The 16,249-nt window shown below is 52.7% G+C and overlaps 3 protein-coding genes and 1 long non-coding RNA gene across 9 annotated transcripts in view; 2 read left to right on the top strand and 2 right to left on the bottom strand.

The window, feature by feature from the left end:
• Nucleotides 1-12,138, top strand: part of KIF9 (kinesin family member 9) — a 28,143-nt gene extending 16,005 nt beyond the window's left edge. For 4 of the 6 annotated variants that reach the window (XM_030007620.2, XM_030007622.2, XM_030007621.2 and 1 more), the window contains 7 exons: nucleotides 947-1,077; nucleotides 2,272-2,454; nucleotides 4,307-4,515; nucleotides 6,093-6,272; nucleotides 7,997-8,112; nucleotides 10,455-10,559; nucleotides 11,209-12,138. In XM_030007620.2, coding sequence (XP_029863480.1) covers nucleotides 947-1,077; nucleotides 2,272-2,454; nucleotides 4,307-4,515; nucleotides 6,093-6,272; nucleotides 7,997-8,112; nucleotides 10,455-10,559; nucleotides 11,209-11,316 — 1,032 coding nt within the window. In that variant the 3' untranslated portion in view covers nucleotides 11,317-12,138. Of the gene's footprint in view, nucleotides 1-946; nucleotides 1,078-2,271; nucleotides 2,455-4,306; nucleotides 4,516-6,092; nucleotides 6,273-7,996; nucleotides 8,113-10,454; nucleotides 10,560-11,208 lie in introns of those variants that run through there. The other 2 variants (XR_003922527.2, XR_005931986.1) reach the window with 2 other exon arrangements.
• A 119-nt stretch (nucleotides 12,139-12,257) lies between these two features.
• Nucleotides 12,258-13,057, bottom strand: LOC121233160. Its single transcript, XR_005931988.1, has 3 exons — nucleotides 12,927-13,057; nucleotides 12,562-12,893; nucleotides 12,258-12,343 (listed from the first exon to the last, which is right to left on the bottom strand). It is a non-coding gene; the product is annotated as an uncharacterized LOC121233160 (long non-coding RNA).
• Nucleotides 13,058-13,908: 851 nt separating this feature from the next.
• LOC121233187 (translation initiation factor IF-2-like) lies at nucleotides 13,909-15,776 on the bottom strand. Its single transcript, XM_041122455.1, has 3 exons — nucleotides 15,735-15,776; nucleotides 14,412-15,429; nucleotides 13,909-14,307 (listed from the first exon to the last, which is right to left on the bottom strand). Exons 1-3 carry the CDS (start codon nucleotides 15,774-15,776, stop codon nucleotides 14,297-14,299), a joined length of 1,071 nt encoding a protein of 356 aa, XP_040978389.1. The 3' UTR covers nucleotides 13,909-14,296.
• SETD2 (SET domain containing 2, histone lysine methyltransferase) overlaps nucleotides 15,293-16,249 on the top strand; it is a 69,354-nt gene continuing 68,397 nt past the window's right edge. Inside the window, exon 1 of the mRNA XM_030007619.2 lies at nucleotides 15,293-15,812. Within this exon, the coding sequence (XP_029863479.1) occupies nucleotides 15,775-15,812 (38 nt within the window). The 5' untranslated portion in view covers nucleotides 15,293-15,774. The remainder of the gene's footprint in view (nucleotides 15,813-16,249) is intronic.

The raw sequence follows: 16,249 nt of genomic DNA, 5'->3' as shown, positions 1-16,249 counted from the left end.
TAAAACATGCACAGAGCAGAGGTGCACCGGTTAACAAAGTGGCATTCATATCAGCAGAGCATTAGACCCATTATCTGAACAGAATAATTTATTAAATGGGAATGAAGAAAATATAAACTAGAAGGTGACCTGTCTGTCAATCAGTTGCAGAAGGCAGGGTCAGATTGCCTGCCTCTGCTGAGATACCTCTTTTAAGCCTTATAATTTCTAGAGCAAAGTAAATGTATCATATGTGAACCATAACTCCAGATGTGGACTCTATCTTATAGTTTATAATCTATTTTTCATTACTTATTTCCATCTGTGAAATATTTTCTCTCTGAAGTGGTTATTTCCTTGCCTTGGTTTTACCCGGTAAAGTGGATAAAATAATCATTATCTGTTATGCAGAGTCATATACTTGTCCTGTGGCTTAACTGAAGATGCTTTGAATTTTTTTGGAAGAAAGGCAGAAGGGAAAATGCAAAGTATTTGTATAACAGAAGCACATAGTCTCTAACAGGCCTATTCAAGTCTTTACTTTAAGAAGTGGAAATCAAAACTGAAACCTGATTTAGGTAGATTTTAGTGCTTAATGGCGCCTCTGTTTTATGGTTGAGGCAATATGAGAAATAGTATAAGAAATGTAGTTATAATATGTATCTTCACTAAATGAAGACTTTTGAGGGTGCTTTTATTTCTGTGAGACTAGACCCAAGTTATTCTCCCCCTAAGTGGCTGAAACATTTGACATATGAATTTGAGGATAATTTTGGCCCTATTTTAGTTTTCACTTCATTCTTACAGATGTGTTTCCCCAAAATACTTGGTAGTACCTACAGATTTCCAGATTAGAGCATACCACAGGACGGAATAGCTGCTGGGCAAGGGCTGTATAGCTTTTGTGGTCTAGACAGCTACAGATCTAATGCTTCCTGGTCCATGTTTTATTTCTTCCTGTTTCCAGGCAGGTGTGGTTGATGTGGATGGCCATTTGGTGCTGGAAGAGGATGGACAGCCTTCTGGGACTAGACCTACTCCTTTTTCATCCAGACGTGGTGGGAAGAAGAAATCCAGGAAAAGCAATGAGCAGCCCAAGTGAGTTTAGTAGCCAGGCAGCTCTCCCCTTTCTCTGATAATGTGTCACCACAGTGACCGGTTCTGGTCAAGGTGTGATGAGCAGCCCACGGAGGAAGGCAGAGATGAAGCTGGCTTAACGGGTGTGTGGAAGTTCTGTGTTTCTTCAAGGATGACATTCCAGCATAGTGCTGGAAGGGTTTGTGGTGTCCTTATGGCCACCAGCCACACCATCAGGAGGGTGTTAGGGGAACGTCTGTGGCCGGCAGGCACAGCCTGTGGTAGGGTAGACCTCTATTATGGGGAAGATTTACTGCGAACAGTTTGTGTGTCTGTTACGGATGAACCAAGACCACAGAGCGCTGCGCAGGGTGTGAGCTGTGGACACAGAGGGTGGACAGGCTTTGAGCTGAAGAGCTTGCAGCCAGCACAGACAGGGTTAGCCTGTGACAAGAGAGGTGGAGAGTTGAACACGCAGGCGGGGTGAGAGTCCTGTGGTGGTGTCAGAAGACATGTTAAACCTTCAGTTTTTCTTTGAAGTGTTAGGTAGAAGGAGATCTGCTAAGTGGAAAGGGAGGAAGGGACAGTGGACAAAGGAGCAGATAAGGAGAAGAGATTTTGAGAGGGAAGGGGGAACTAGCAATCAGTACTGAGCAGAGCAAGATCCTCCAATTTATAGAAGTGAGGTCCCTGCATTGGCAGTTTCTAGAACTACTTCTGTGGCTGAGAGCATCTGCTTGGTTCCTCCCTGACATTTTCCCAAAGTCCTCGTGTTAGAGAGGAGAGGAACCACCAAGGCTTTAGTATCCACATGACACAGTGGACTCCTCTGTGCAGTCCTGTTTTTTAGGTAGATGGAAGGAGATTTGGCAAGCACTTTTCTGTATCTCTTTGAAGTCACACTGTCCCCTGCAGACAAGGCTGGGTGTTGTTTGTGGAGGTTAGCTGAGGGAGAAGAACAGAGAGATGGGCTTCATTTAGATGTGGGGTTAGATCAAATCCTGGGGGATTCAGTTTGTAGGTTCTTCTGAAGGTAAAGAGGGTTATCCTGTCTGCAGGTGTGCCTCAATCCAGACAGGGTGGGACTGTTGTCCTTGTGATCCTTCTCAAGAGAGCTAGTCCAGCCTGGGCTGTGTTCTACAGTATTTGCAGTATTTTCCAGTTTCCTATTATGAAGAAATTAATTAATCTGGTTCATCTTTTTCCCCTTGTCAGGAAGGACAGAATCGGGAGCTCTCTTTCTGGGAGAGATCTGGATGGTTTTTTACCATCAAAAAGTCGGGTAATAATTTCCACCAAGGATCTGGATGTGAAAGAGGGAGTAAGGAGCCAGGATACCGCAAATATTGATGCAGAGCTGTCAAAGCCAGCTCCCGTGGAGGATTCCCAGCGGCCCAGGTAAGCTTTCCCTGTAAGGGAGTATATCCCCTTTGCCAGAGGGTGGTTTACAGTCGAGCGATTGCATTGTGTTGCCCTAGTACAACTACCTGCTTCAAAGTAAAGAGGAGAGATTCAGAGATCTTCGTTGCTTGGATGCAAAAATACATTGTAGGACAGCAGTGGTTGTATGGACACCCTGTGTACCAAAGTATGTTGGTGGCGGTCATCTCCTCCATCTGCTTTGAGCTCTGTCCTGATCAGTTGCTCTATTAAGTGTGAAGTCTCTGAAAATCACAGCACTCTTCACCCTTTGGTTAGTAGTAAAAGTGCACAGAGACTTCATGTCCAGCCACAAAACCCCACACAGTCATGAAAATGGGTCAACAGCTGCACAAGATCACGGCAGGAGGTGCCATATCAAGACAGAATAGTGGAGAATGGCCAAAAATGCAGCAATGTGCAAGTTGTCTGCTTGTACCACGACAAAGAATTTAGCATGCAAGGGCAGCACTGAATTGCATTTCATTCTGGATGGACTTGATGGGGTGAAAAATGCTAAGGGTACCGAGATGAAGGAGTCTTTCCAGGAGGATGTGCTCAACAACATGTGGCTGTTCAACTCACAGGAGCTCAGCCAGGACCCCACACAAACCAGTCTGGACACCACTTTTCCCATCACCAGCCATCTTTTCTTGCTGAGTGCTCTCAAGCTACTAGCGATGCAGCTCTGAAGTATTGCGAGCACCTCCATTGCCTGTGCTGTAGATGACCAGTCCTTGCTTGTTCCTGCCACCCAGGGAGAGCATCGCAGTGAAGCTGTCCCAGGAGAATTTACTCCTGAAGCACCTTAACATGTTATCGTGTTCCTCCATGCCCTCTGCATGCGCTTTAGTATTCTTCTGAAAGTCCTGTGGCTGGCAGGGAAGGCTGCTGCTGCAGCTGCATAAGGCACAACCCAGAGTTCTTAAAGTAGCTCGGTCGCTGGCTGTCAAAACTGTAGCTGTGGCAGTCTGCCCAGTGGCTGTTGTTTACAGCGCTTTGCCAGCAGTTTGGCACAGAAAGCAGTCTCACGTAGCCTTTGAGGAGTTTGAAAAATGCCCTTAAGAGGTCAATCAGAGGAAGGCAGTAGTTAGAGTTTTGCTTTAACCAGTCTGGTCTGAGGAATGTGGAGACTTCTAGCTACCTTCTGCTACCAGATCTAGCCTGCTCACCACGAACAACCTCACACAGCACAGAGCAGCATCCATGAGAGTGTGACGTTCTCCTGAGGGACTCTCCTTTTGCCCAGTGTGATTTGTGTTGAAGCAAGAACTGGTGTTCCTGGGGGCACGTTTGCATCAAAGCCATTTCATAGGAAAGTCAGGATTGATGCATACCACTTTGAATTCAGTCTTTCTAAACAGGCAAGACTTAAAAGCCATAGGCGGCAGCATTGTAGAGCTGGCCAACGCACGCAGCTATGGGATTTGGTTGGCAGAGTTGACTGGTCTGTGCTGAGAATCCAGCGAGGAAAGAGCAAAGGCGTTTCTGTTGAACAATAGGGATGAACAGTATTCATTATTTTTCTGAAAATTCAGACCATTAAAGGTCCACTTTCCAGGGAAGACTCAATGCTGAGGCATCCCTGAGGAATGTAGTTTCTGTGTAAATAACTCTTTCTTCTGGGAGTGGTAGTGGGGGTAAGCGGGTATGAAGGTTGGCACAGAGACGGTACCAGGGTGCAGCTAGCACAGCGAGATCCTCAAAGGGCCCATTGAAATACCATCCACAAACCTCAGCTATGGCAACTCCCATGAACTGTGTCGTGCTGCAGGGCAGAACAAACTGACCGCCCCATGTCTGCGTGTGTTTTCTTTGAATTCTGTTGCAGCTCCCCTCCATCCAAGCCCGTGGCATTTGAGCAGTTTAAGGAGGAGTGTGGAAGTGAGATCAGCCGGATCTTTAAAGAGAACAAAAGCATCCTCCTTGCCAGGAAGAAGAGAAGCAGTACAGTAGCGCAGAGGATCAACTTCATCAAGCGTGAGATGGAGGGCATCAAAAAGGCTCTGGAGGCTCAGAAGCAGGAGCGGTGGCAGCAGGGTAAGCCACTGTGTGGAGACAGGCCAGCCAGAATCTGACAGAAGAGGGAAGCTGCTGGTTTCAAAGCGGTTCTGGTGGTGAGACCACTAGACCACCACTGCTGCTGGCCAGGGCAGCGGGGCAGGCTGGGCTTTATGGCCTAGCTCTGCAGCTGGCCTTGTGGTTTGCCACCTGATTCCTCCACCTGAGTCCTCCTCACTTCAGCCTCATCGAGTCGTGCTACTCAGGCTTTACGCTAGTGAGGTGATCTGCAGTCAGGTTGATTCCTCACCCCACGCTTTGATGGATTAGGCAGTGTACTGCTGACAAATGCAGGTCAGTACAGTGTAGAAATCATGGGTAGCAGGCTTGCCCTTACTGTGGTGGAGACGTACTGCATCTCCTACAGCTTGATTTCATCTAGATTAGGGTCTGGTTTATGAAAGTCAAAATCCCAAACTGCAAGGTGCTAGAGGAAAAAATGGGGTAAGTGCCTTCCTGCTTTGCTGCGGCAGATATTTGTTAGGTGGAATACACCTGGATGAGACTAAGAAGTGTGTCAGGTTTCATGGTCCCTGCAGCAGGGCTCCCAAGAGTCAGTGCTGTTACATTCTGCAGAGGAGTGGAGAAGAAATGCCTCTGGGCGAGGAGAGAAATCTGAAACAAACGGCTTTAACAGCAGAGTGGTCTAGAGTCCTCTGCGGGTGATGGTGAGGAAGTAGCAGTGGTGTTCCTTGCATGCAAGGAGGACAGCAAAACAACTCAGTTCTGTGAAACTACAGCCTTAACTACTGCCAGGCAATTAGCGGGAAATAAGAGGGAATGAGAGAGAAAGAGAATGGTCACCAGCAAGCAGGCCCTGACTAGAGAATGAGGACCAGAGAGTCAGACCCAGAGTGAATGCTGCTCTACTAGTTTCTGTTTCTCTTCCTATAGAGAGACTTTCAAGTGCCCTTTTCCCATAGGGTCTGATCCTGCAAGATGCAAAGCTCTTTTGGCTAAACAATGAACAAATCGGCTTGAATCCATATCGAAGTAAGGGTCTGTCTTTTAATGGACTCATTGCTTCTTTTGGGCCTTTGCTTTTTATGATGACATCTACCAGCTGGTGGTTTATTGTGGATGCTGGAAACCACAGGAATAAACTGATTTGAAGGAAACCAAGAACAAGAGATGTTTGTCATAGGGAAGTAGCACTGGCTTAACTGTGCCCAAATGGGTGACGAGCCCTTTGTCTCAAAAACCCTTACCCTGGCTGCCCAGGGAGTTTTTCAGCAGGAGCCATAAAAGCCCTAGGTGATACCCTCCAGCAGGCTGTCATGTGGGTGTCTTTCTGCGGAGCCTGGTCCCTCCCCTTCATCTGCACATGTCCCAGTTTGGGGAGGACTGATGTCTGAGTGGGTTCAGGAGTTCATCAGTGATTTCTGCCACACGCCACTCCAACACTGTATTTGTAGAAAGCATGTCTAAGGAAATGTCAATTGTGTGGTTAACCTCAGTATAACTGGGTAACTACCGTGTGGTTCAAAGTATAATGACTGTTCTTTGTCCCTCTCCACCCTCATGAGAAACCTTCGTTTCCTTTTCTTACCCTCCAGGAGAGTATGTTGATGAGAAAGGACAGATCATAATTGATGAGCAGGAGTTTTTACTCATCATGAAGCTGAAAGACCTGAAGGAAGAGTACAGGTCTGGTTATGCTGAACTGCAGGACCTGAAGGCAGAAATCCAGTACTGCCAGCATCTGGTGGACCAGTGCCGGAACAAACTCATCTCAGGTGCTGGCTTGCCAGGGCAGTTTCTGAGCAGCCTCCAGTTTAGCTGGGCTGCTTGATAGCAGCTCAGTACTGAAGCACTTCACAGACATGTTGCATATAAGCCAAGCCCATGTCATCCTCTGTTGTCATTTTTCTTGTTGCCTTCCAGACTTGTTTTTTATTGATGTTTGGGTGGGTTTTTTTGACATTACACTGAATTGCTGCAGATTCTCTCTCACAGATAATGACATACTGCTCCTTGGTCACGCCACTAGATGCAATGCTGTGGGTAAGAGCTTTTCACAATGAGGTTGACAATAATGCTCCCACTGATGGCCCTGGTTCTCACCCTTGATTTCATTTAATAGGGATGGTGGCTAAGGAATTGCACTGGGCCAGGGCTTTGGCTCTGGACTACAGATGTCTCCTCTGTAGCCCTGTGAGATTCAGGTTCCAGCGTTGCAGCACCAGCGCCTTGGCAGGAAGCAGAGCTTGGTCATTCTAGTTCTTCACGAGCACCTCCCTCATGGTGATGAGTCACATCTCTGCTCAGGATGATCCATGCAAATTCATGGTGTGCTCCGCTGCAGGCTGCTCAGTTTGAGTCTGTGGTAACAGGAGTGCAGTCCTGCTGTACCCCCGGATTTCTCCCATGTGATGGAAGACAGTAGGTGTACGAATGCCAGAGTCCCAAACATTTGGATGCTGTGCACATGGCAACACTTTATTTTCTACACACTTGCCAGAGCACAACTTGTATCTATCAGTGCATCCCATGCTGAAAAAAATGCACGGCTTGTTCCAGGAGATAGACAGGGCCAAATCGTAACTGGGCAGAAACTTTGCCACTGGTTTGCGTTGGATCCGGGTTTGGCATTTTTTGGGTGCTCCAGATGTTTGCTGTTTGTTTAAACATACAGGCATGGACTTATTCAACATCTGTGCCATCCCAGAGTGAAGAGATCATCTGAGCGCTAAAACCGGGGTAAAAAGTCAGCGGTGTTGCATCATGTCCACAGTGCCTAGCAAGATCAGGGCTCTGCGTTTAACCTTGTTTGTCCTTCATGACTCCCACGACAGAAAGCAGCTCCATTCCTGGTGTCCCTCCTGGGCAACACAGCCTTCTTCAGGGGCTGTGGGCTCTCCCGCTCCGTGGGGACACGTGCCAGAGGAATGGAGCAGAGCACAGATGTCTGCTGCTGCTTGCAGCGGGTGTCCGGGAAATGGCCAGTATTAATAAGGACAGAATTCCTGCTGCATCGCAGCACCTGCTGTGTGTTATCACTGGCTGTTAGGGGGTGGAAAGCGGCTGTGCTTCTGTAGCATTTGGGATTGAAATCTGAACCCCAAGTGTGCTGACCTCTCAAAATGGCTAGCTCCAGGCTGGATGGCTCCCTGTCTCCGGGATGCAGGAGCAGTGCCATCTCGCGGCCAGCCGCCTCCCGGGCTGCCCAGGTCCCGGGGACTGTCCCCAGGGCCAGCCACCGCGTCCCAGCCACCTCGCAGGCAGCAAGGACAGGCGGCAGCCTGCCTCAGCGCAGCCGATGCCAGCTGACAGCGCCCTGTCCTTTTTAACCAACTTTTCTAACGGTTTGGAATTCAAGAGCTTGGAGTTCTGAGGTCCCATCTGAGAGTTTAGGAGCACCGAGGTCCCGTCTGATCCACAGGCAGGGAGCCAGAAGCAATCCACCCTTGTCTCTTTGGTCATTACAGCCCGGTTTAATGCCCCCTGCTTTGCTTTGCAGAGTTTGAGATCTGGTACAGCGAGTCTTTCCTTATCCCCAAGGATGTGCGGGAAGCTCTGAAGCCCGGTGGCAACATCAGACCTGGAATGATTCCCATAAACAGAGTCATGTGCCTGGTGAGTTGTCCTGGCAGCTCTGCTCATTCTCCTTGATAGCCACACGTGGCATGGTAATAAGGGCACAACTAAGCCTGTGGGAGGAGGAGGTCATGGCAACTCTGCCCCTTTCTCTAAGCAGAGTGGCTGGCACTGAAATGCCATCTGCTATGATGCAGAGAGCAACTATCTGGAGATACATCTTGCTTTCACATTAGCTTTACCATTAAGAGGCTAAAATAGGACAGAGTGATTGAAGTACCCAGTCATCTGCTGACTATCAGTAATCAGGCAAACCGCCCAGAGGTGCGAGGGGTAGTTGTGAGGCTTCCTTCCAGTCTGTATGATCTGTAATGTTTACAGCTAAGCTATTGTGTTTCGTCTTGTGGCAACTGGTACTTAGCCAGCCCTCTGTTTAGAAACCACCACTTTGGGGTACCCGGGGTCTTTTGTCATTCCTGACAAAGCACAGTTCTCTTAAGCTTCTCATTTACCAGACTGCTTCTTTGCATTATTCTCCTCTGAAGTCATTCCAGGTTTTGTCCTTCATTGTTAAATATCAGACTCAAAACCTTCAGACTGTTTGATAGGAACGTGGCGGCAGTGCTTCCACTCCGTCTGACATGACGAAGTGATGCACAGCAGGGAGGGAGATCCCACCCTGGCTGTGAGGGGGAACCAGCCCTTTGTTTGTAGGTATAACACATCTCCATTATTGCTGCTTAACCTCAGCAGATCACAGAGAACAGCTGGTAGGGACAAGTCCTAGGTCCATCTCTCCCAGGAGCCCGTCCCCACCAGGAGCAGGGGGCACCCACAGGTCTTTGGGAAAGAGTGTAAGCAGGGCGTGAGCTGTGTGACCCCTTTCCTAAATGCACAGCCCCATTTCTAGCCAACGTGTAGTGGGGGACAGGATGGCTTTGGCTTTTTAGAATAAAAACAGAAAAGGAACTCTTTTGTCTCCAGGTGTCTGATTATTTTGACTGCAAATCTCAGTGAAGCATTTTCTTTACTCCCTTCTAGAAAGGCATGTGAAGAGCTTTAAAGCTGATCAGAGACAGGTTCTTCCCATCCTACTGAATTAGTTCCCTTGAGGGTATGAGTAACAAACATGATGTGAGGAAAAAAAAATGTAGCGAGTTTACTTTTAAAGAGAGTGTTGTGATCTACCAGACTGTGGAAGATTTCAGATACAGATGCAGACCTGTATAGGAAAGAGCAAGAAAACCCAACCCAACCCAACCCCCGTTTGGGGTTGACCCCAAAGCCTAATGAGGTCAACAGGAAAACCCTGACTGACTGCATGGGCCCAGGATGTCACTCTTTGGGGAAAAGAGGAAATCCATCACTAGTCACTTTTACTAACCCAAGTTACTCAATGTATTCATAGAAACTCCCTTAATGGTTTCCAGCCCGGGATTTCTTGTCATCACATCAATTATAGCCCCAAAGATGAATGAAGCATGCCTTTTAGCAATGCTTTGCAGCTGTGTCAAGTTGTTGATGTTACAGGCAGAAATCTCCAGGCGGAGGATAAACAGTGTCCCTGGTGATGTTGCTCAGTGCTGGTTTCTCCTCTTGTTCCTTTTACTGGGCAGTTCACTGCAGCTTCCCAGTCTGTGTCACTGGCCTTGCTGAGGCCCGTACCTGTCTGGGAAGCAACCACCTGCTTTTTCTCTGGGGGTTTGTCTCCTCCTTAGAACCATTTTCCCTTTTCCAGACTGGCTCTTCATTTACTGTTCTAACCCATTTCTCCACGGTGTGCATCTTTTGCTCTTGGCTTGATTCAGTTTGGCCCACCTGCCTTTTATCACACCAGAATTTCACTGTCACCTTCTCCAAGCTACTCATGAACCACCACAGAGGTGACCTAAGAATCTGCTAGAGCTATCCTCAAATCTGAAAACATCATAGACAAGCTGGTATCTTAAAAAATTGTGCTTCATTCAATCCATATTCCTCTTCAGTGCACTCACGCCTTCCAGATGGTTCCTTGGAGAAGCGTGGGTGTGGACATCAGCAAGCTGGGCTCAGGGGGGACCACACTGAAGCTCAGACTTCCTTCACGCTGTGAGATTATCTTGCAGTGGAAGGAAGATTGTCCTGTGTGTAGTTATAGGCAGACCACGGCTGTGAGAAGATGGCTGAGGGAACTCCTTTTGGGGCTTTACACTTGCAGGTGGATTTTGCCCAAAGTCCTGCCCAAATCTGCTCACCTAAAGCGTGGGAATGGGGGACCTCCCACTTCTGAGGCTTCAGAGATTGTCGAATCAGCGTGCAAGGTGGCAAACAGGATCTGTTGACCTATATGTCTCCAGATGTGTGTTTTTCACATGGAGCGGGGTCTGTCTTTCTGCTGGCAGGAGGAAGACGAGCAGGACAGGTTTGAGCGGATGCAGGAGACAACGCTGCCAGCCTGCCCAGCTTCGGTCTCATTCTACAAGGCGAAAATGAAGACTGATCAAAAGGTAATCTCAGCTGGGCCCTGAGATTTCCACATAGCCCTGCCGATGCGCGTTGGGAGAGCGATTCTGCGCCTCCCTGCCAGGTGGGGTGTAGGGCTCTTCCGGAATGGATGCCATTTTGGCTGTAGCCTTTTGAAAGCTGCTGGTTTGGTTCTGTAGCACAACTAAGGTCTTTGAAATGTTCTTTGTCTCTGGCTGATGTAAAGGCCCCATCCTGTGCTGGTCTCCTGCTAAAAAAGAATCTCAGCCCTTCTCACTTTCTGGTTCCTTCCTGGCAAGGGGTCACCATAAGATACCACTGAGGCCCTGAGCTTAGCAGGACTTTCAAAAAGATTGGGTGCTTATGAGTAACAGGGCTGCACAACTACATCAGTAAGCATTTTTAAGGAAAACATCTCAAAACCAGCTTTTCAGTGCCCAGGAGGAGAATTTCCCAGGGCTTCTTATGCCCTCCTTTGAGCCTGGTGGGATCTGCCACTGGTAGAGCAATGCTGGTGTGATGGGGCTTATTTGGGCAGCTTTTTTCCAGCACCACTTGGGAAGGTTGGGAAAGTGTTTGGTTTTTTTTTCACGAAAAAAGCTTTTACAGGTGAGAATTCTGCTCTGAAAACTGACCTCACGTTAATGATCCTTTTTTGTTTTCTGTTGCCAGCACGCGTACACCAGAACCATGTCATCCCTCGAGCAAATGCGCAAGAAACCTGGGCTCATCACAGCAGCTGGGAAGAATAAACCCCTGTCGTTTCTGCATGTCATGTAGCAGATTTAGGCTCAGCCTGGAACCCAGCATTCAGTAAGCAATGTCACCTCAGAAAGTGCCTTGTGTTCATGTCCACAATAGATTTGTCAACAATAAACAGTAGGGGAAAAAAAACCCCAACCCACCCAACTTTTGTGCAGCTAGACTGACAGTTATTGGTAACCAAACCCGCTGTTTAGACAGGAAGCAAGCCAGGGACTTCAAATAGCAACGCTTGTTTTTCTGAGTGTCTCTGGAAAATGCAGCGTCACGACAGAGAGGTGTGTTGCGGACAACCTGGGCTGCTTCTGCCTCCCTTCTTCCCGGTGCCAGAGGCAAGGGCCTCCTGGGGTTGTTCTTGACAGAGTCTCAAGTCACATCTTTGCTAGTTTGATGCTCTCAAGGTGGATCCTGAGAAGCCAAGTCTGGGTGAGAGCGAGTCCTCCCTTGGATCGAAGGGACCCCAGGGTGTTTGTCCTCCTGGACAGAGGAAGAGGCTGGAGAGGCACACACGACAGAGAAGCGTTTCCACCAGCTGCCTGGCGTTAGTGCGGCAGCATTGATTTATGGTAGCCTCGCCACCCCAACGCAGCAGGAATAGGGCAGTGTTTGCCTGCTTCTTTCCGGGAAGGTGATTCAGATCCAGGGTGAGATCACGGTGCCCAGCAACTGGAAAGCTCCAGAGGATACCGTGCTACTTTGCCAGGCTGCTCTTATCTTTGCCTGCTGAGCAGAGCGTGCTGAAGGCCTGCTGGAAGTCCTCCTCCTCTAGCACCAGTGGAGGTGGGAGGCTGACTCCAGCTCGGCACGTGCCAGGGATGTTTGTATACCAAATATCCAGCCAAGAGAGTCCCATCTCCTCCTACTGCTGCAAATGCTTCACGACTGCATCAGTCTTGCCGAGGCAGAGATGGGCTGTTCCTGCGATTCACCCAAAATGATGAGAGATGCAAGATCTCACAGGGCTCCCTCCAACACCCAGCTCACCCAGGGTGCAGGGCAAGTCGTGCATGCGGGCTAGCTGTGATGTCTGGGTGTATGGATCTGCCTGAGGAAGGTAATGAAATAACAAAAATTAATTTAATACCCGCCTGGGCAGTGACAGCAGCATGAGCCCTCTCGGACAGCTCTGGTGATGGCAGGCGTTTCCTCAAGCCTAACCTGCCGTCAGTGTTGGCTCCCCCGTCACTCCTCTCCACCTGTACCACAGCCGTGGCTCCGAGGAGCCGCATATGGACGTGGGCCCATATATATGTACATACATACGTGCTGGTCAAGCTGCAGGCTTGGCTTAAAGGACCTCTGGGGTCCAGCTCCTCCTTGGAGTTTCCGCTTCTTGTCTCTGCAAGGAATAAAAGTGTCAGCCACGATTTTTGCATCTACTATGCGTTTCGGGTGGCCCTCGGTGTTTACCCTCTGTTGCTCCAGCTGGTGGGTGCCGCTTGCTCCTTTATCCCTCCGGGAGGTTGTGGAGCCCTGAGAGCTCTGAAATTATTTGGAGAGCTGGAAGAATAATACTGAAAGCCCCAAAATGTGGTGCCCATGCTCCGCGGCCATTAGGAACACCCTGGCCAAAGCCTGGCAAATCACTGGGATTACTGGAAAACCCACTGGCAAATCACTGGGGTTACTGGAAAACCCGCTGGTACTTGGCTGGAGCTTTACGGGGTGATGGTGGCTGGGCCCCACCGAGTGATGTGACAAGGACAAACAGCCCCTGCTGCCAAAACCAGCACCAGCTATGGCGGGAGCATCCCTGAATTCAAGCATCCAGGGTGGGAGGTTTTCCACACGCTGCCCCCCGTTTACATGGAACGCTGGGAAAATTAATTAGTCTAAGCTGTTCAGTTTGGTTTAATATGTTGCAGCTCACTTCTGTTACTGTAATGGCACCTGGTCCCCAGAAGTGCTGTGGATAACAGCCTAGAAATCTCCTTTTCTTTGTAATTATCGATTTCTAAAGGCTTATAAAGCTGCTGGAAATTCAATCCAGGCTGAATTTCCCAGGAAAATGCATCCACGTGAACTGAGCTAAGCCTTCCGTCGACCTTCTCCTCCACCCACCCGCCCCTCCTTTGCTTCCCCCTTGTGCTTCCGTGTGGGTGCTGCTCGGTGCCACCCACCCCGTCCCCGTGGGTCCCTGTGCTGCTGCTGCTGCTTCCCACGCTGTGGTCCCAAATCTGGAAAAAAAGCAAGAAGTCTGAAATTTGGATGCTGCAAATGTAGTTTTGAGGCTCCTGCGTGAGCAGGAAGGTCCTACTGCACCCCGAAAGCAGGCAGGTATCCTGGGGTGCTCCGGCACTGCCTCACTGGAGGAACTCTCCCCCGAGTTTGGGAAGCCGGTGAAATAAAATAACCTGTGAAAGGACAAGAGCGGTTTTTAGTGATTTTGTGGCATTTCTCTCTGAAACGTGTCCTGGGTGCTGGCAGGGCCTGGGGACGGGCACTGCCCTGGGGTGCGGAGACCTGGGTGTCTCCTCAGAGCAGGGGATCGGGGTGGGCACGGGGGAGCGGGTCTGGGTGGCTGGCGGGGGCCCGGGGGGTGCCAGTGTCTGGGCTGTGATCCCAGGGCTGTCCCGGCTGTGATCCTGGGCGAGATCCTGGGGTTGTCCCAGGGTGCCAGTGACCTGGGAGTGATCCCGGGGTGCTGGGAATCCCAGAGGTGTTGGTGTCCTGGGGTGCCAGCATCCAGGGGTGTGTGTGATCCCGGGGGTGCTGGCGATCCTGGGGGTGGTCCCAGGAGTGTTGGTGATCCTGGGGGTGATCTGGCAGTGCCAGTGATCCCAGGGGTGATCCCAGGAGTGCCAGTGACCCCGGGGGTGCTAATGTCCAGGGCTGCAAGTGATCCTGGGGTGCTGGTGCCCCAGGGTATGGGAGATCCCAGGGGTACTGGTGATCCCAGATTCCTGGGGTGCTGGTGTCATAGGGTTGAGCCTGGTGTGTTGTGGGTGATCTGGGGTGCTGGTGATCCCAGTGAGATCCTGTTGTGGTCCCAGTGATCCTAGGGAGATCCTGGTGATCCCACGGTTGATCCCGGTGTGGTCCCGCTGATCCCAGGGAGATCCTGGTGACCCTGTGGCTGATCCCGGTGTTGTCCCAATGATCCCGGGAAGATCCTGGTGTGGTCCCACTGATGCTGGGGAGATTCCAGTTGTCCTGTGGCTGATCCCAGTGTGGTCCCGGTGATGGCAAGGAGATCTTGGTGATCCCATGGCTGATCCTGGCATGGTCCCAGTGATGGCAAGGAGATCTTGGTAATCCTGCAGCTGATCCCGGTGTGGTCCCGGTGATCCCGTGGCAGATCCCGGTGATGCCGTGGCTGATCCCGGTGATCCCGGGGAGATCCCAGTGGCGATCCTGCGGCTGATCCCGGCATGGTCCTGGTGATGGCAAGGACATCCTGGTGATCCCGCAGCTGATCCTGGTGTGGTCCCGGTGATCCCGTGGCTGATCCCAGTGATCCCGTGGCTGATCCTGGTGATCCCGGGGAGATCCCGGTGATCCTGGGGAGATCCCGGTGTGGTCCCGGTGATGGCAAGGAGATCCCGGTGATCCTGTAGCTGATCTTGGTGTGGTCCCAGTGATGCCAAGGGGATCTTGGTGATCCCATGGCTGATCCCAGTGTGGTCCTGGTGATGCCGGGGAGATCCTGGTGATCCTGTGGCTGATCCTGGTGATCCTGGGGAGGTCCTGGTGGTGATCCTGTGGCTGATCCTGGCTTGGTCCTGGTGATGGCAAGGAGATCCTGGTGATCCCGCAGCTGATCCCGGTGTGGTCCTGTGATGGCAAGGAGATCCTGGTGATCCCGCAGCTGATCCCGGTGTAGTCCCAGTGATCCCGTGGCAGATCCCGGTGATCCGGGGGAGATCCCGGTGGCGATCCTGCGGCCGATCCCGGCGCGGTCCCGGTGAGGCCGGGGGCGACCCCGATGACCCCCGCGGCCGATCCCGCGGCCGATGCCGGCGGTCCCGCGGCGGACGCCGGTGCCGATCCCGCCGCCGGTGCCGATCCCGCCGCCGGTGCCGGTGCCGGTGCCGGTGCCGCCGCCGCCCCGAGGAGCTGCCGTCGGTGCGGGGGCCGACCCCGCCGCGGCACCGCGGCGATCCCCTTGCCGACGCCGGTGAGATTCCCGGCCTCGTCCCCCGGCGGCGGTGCCGTTGCCCGCCCGGGGGGGAGCGGCAGCGGCAGCGGCGCGGCGGCGCGGCGGGGAGGAGGAGCCGGGCGGCCGGGGCGGACTCGGCGGCGGGCGGCGGGCAGGGCAGGGGCAGGGCACGGCGCGGATGGCGGGGCCCCGCCGGCGGCCGCTGCAGCGCGGGGCCCGCCGGAGGATGTGAGGCGGCGGCGGCGGAGCCGAGCCCCCGCCGGGCTCGGAGGGCGGAGAGGGGCCTTCCCCCCCCCCCCCCCCTCGCCCGCCCGCCCCGCGGCGCGGCCCTGCCCGCCCCAGGGGCCGCGCCTGCCCCCGACGGCGGCCGCCCGACCATGGGGGACTTCTACGACCCGGAGCACCCCACCCCGGAGTAAGCGCGGGCCGCGCCGGCGGCCGCCCCCGCCGTTACCCCCCCCCCCCCCCCCCGCCGCCGCTGCCGCCGCCGCCGCCGCGGCCTAAGGCCTTGCCGGGCCCGGCCGAGGCGCGCCGGGCCGCCCTCCCCTGCGGGGAGCCGCCGGGACCGGGGGAAGGGCGGTGGTGGTGGTGGTGATGGTGGTGGCGGTGGGGGGGGCCGGGGCGCCGCCGCCGCTGCCCCTTCCCTCCCTTCTCCGGGGCCCGGCGCGGCGCGGCGGCCGGCTGGGGTAGGCCGCGCATCCCCGGCCTTGCGTGAGCGCCGCGGCCGGACGCCGGCGGGCGGAGGCCGGGCGGCGCGGGGGTGGGGGGGGGGCGGGCGCTGCCGGCGGCCCGGGCCGGGGGTGGCGGGGGCCTTAACCCTACCCTGGGGGCGGCGGGGCCCGGGCCCCCGGC

This window comes from Aquila chrysaetos, chromosome 3, assembly GCF_900496995.4.
Source record: "Aquila chrysaetos chrysaetos chromosome 3, bAquChr1.4, whole genome shotgun sequence".
NCBI classification, from domain to species: Eukaryota; Metazoa; Chordata; class Aves; order Accipitriformes; family Accipitridae; genus Aquila; species Aquila chrysaetos.
Note: the sequence above shows the minus strand (reverse complement) of the source record. Positions and strands in the feature narration are given on the sequence as shown.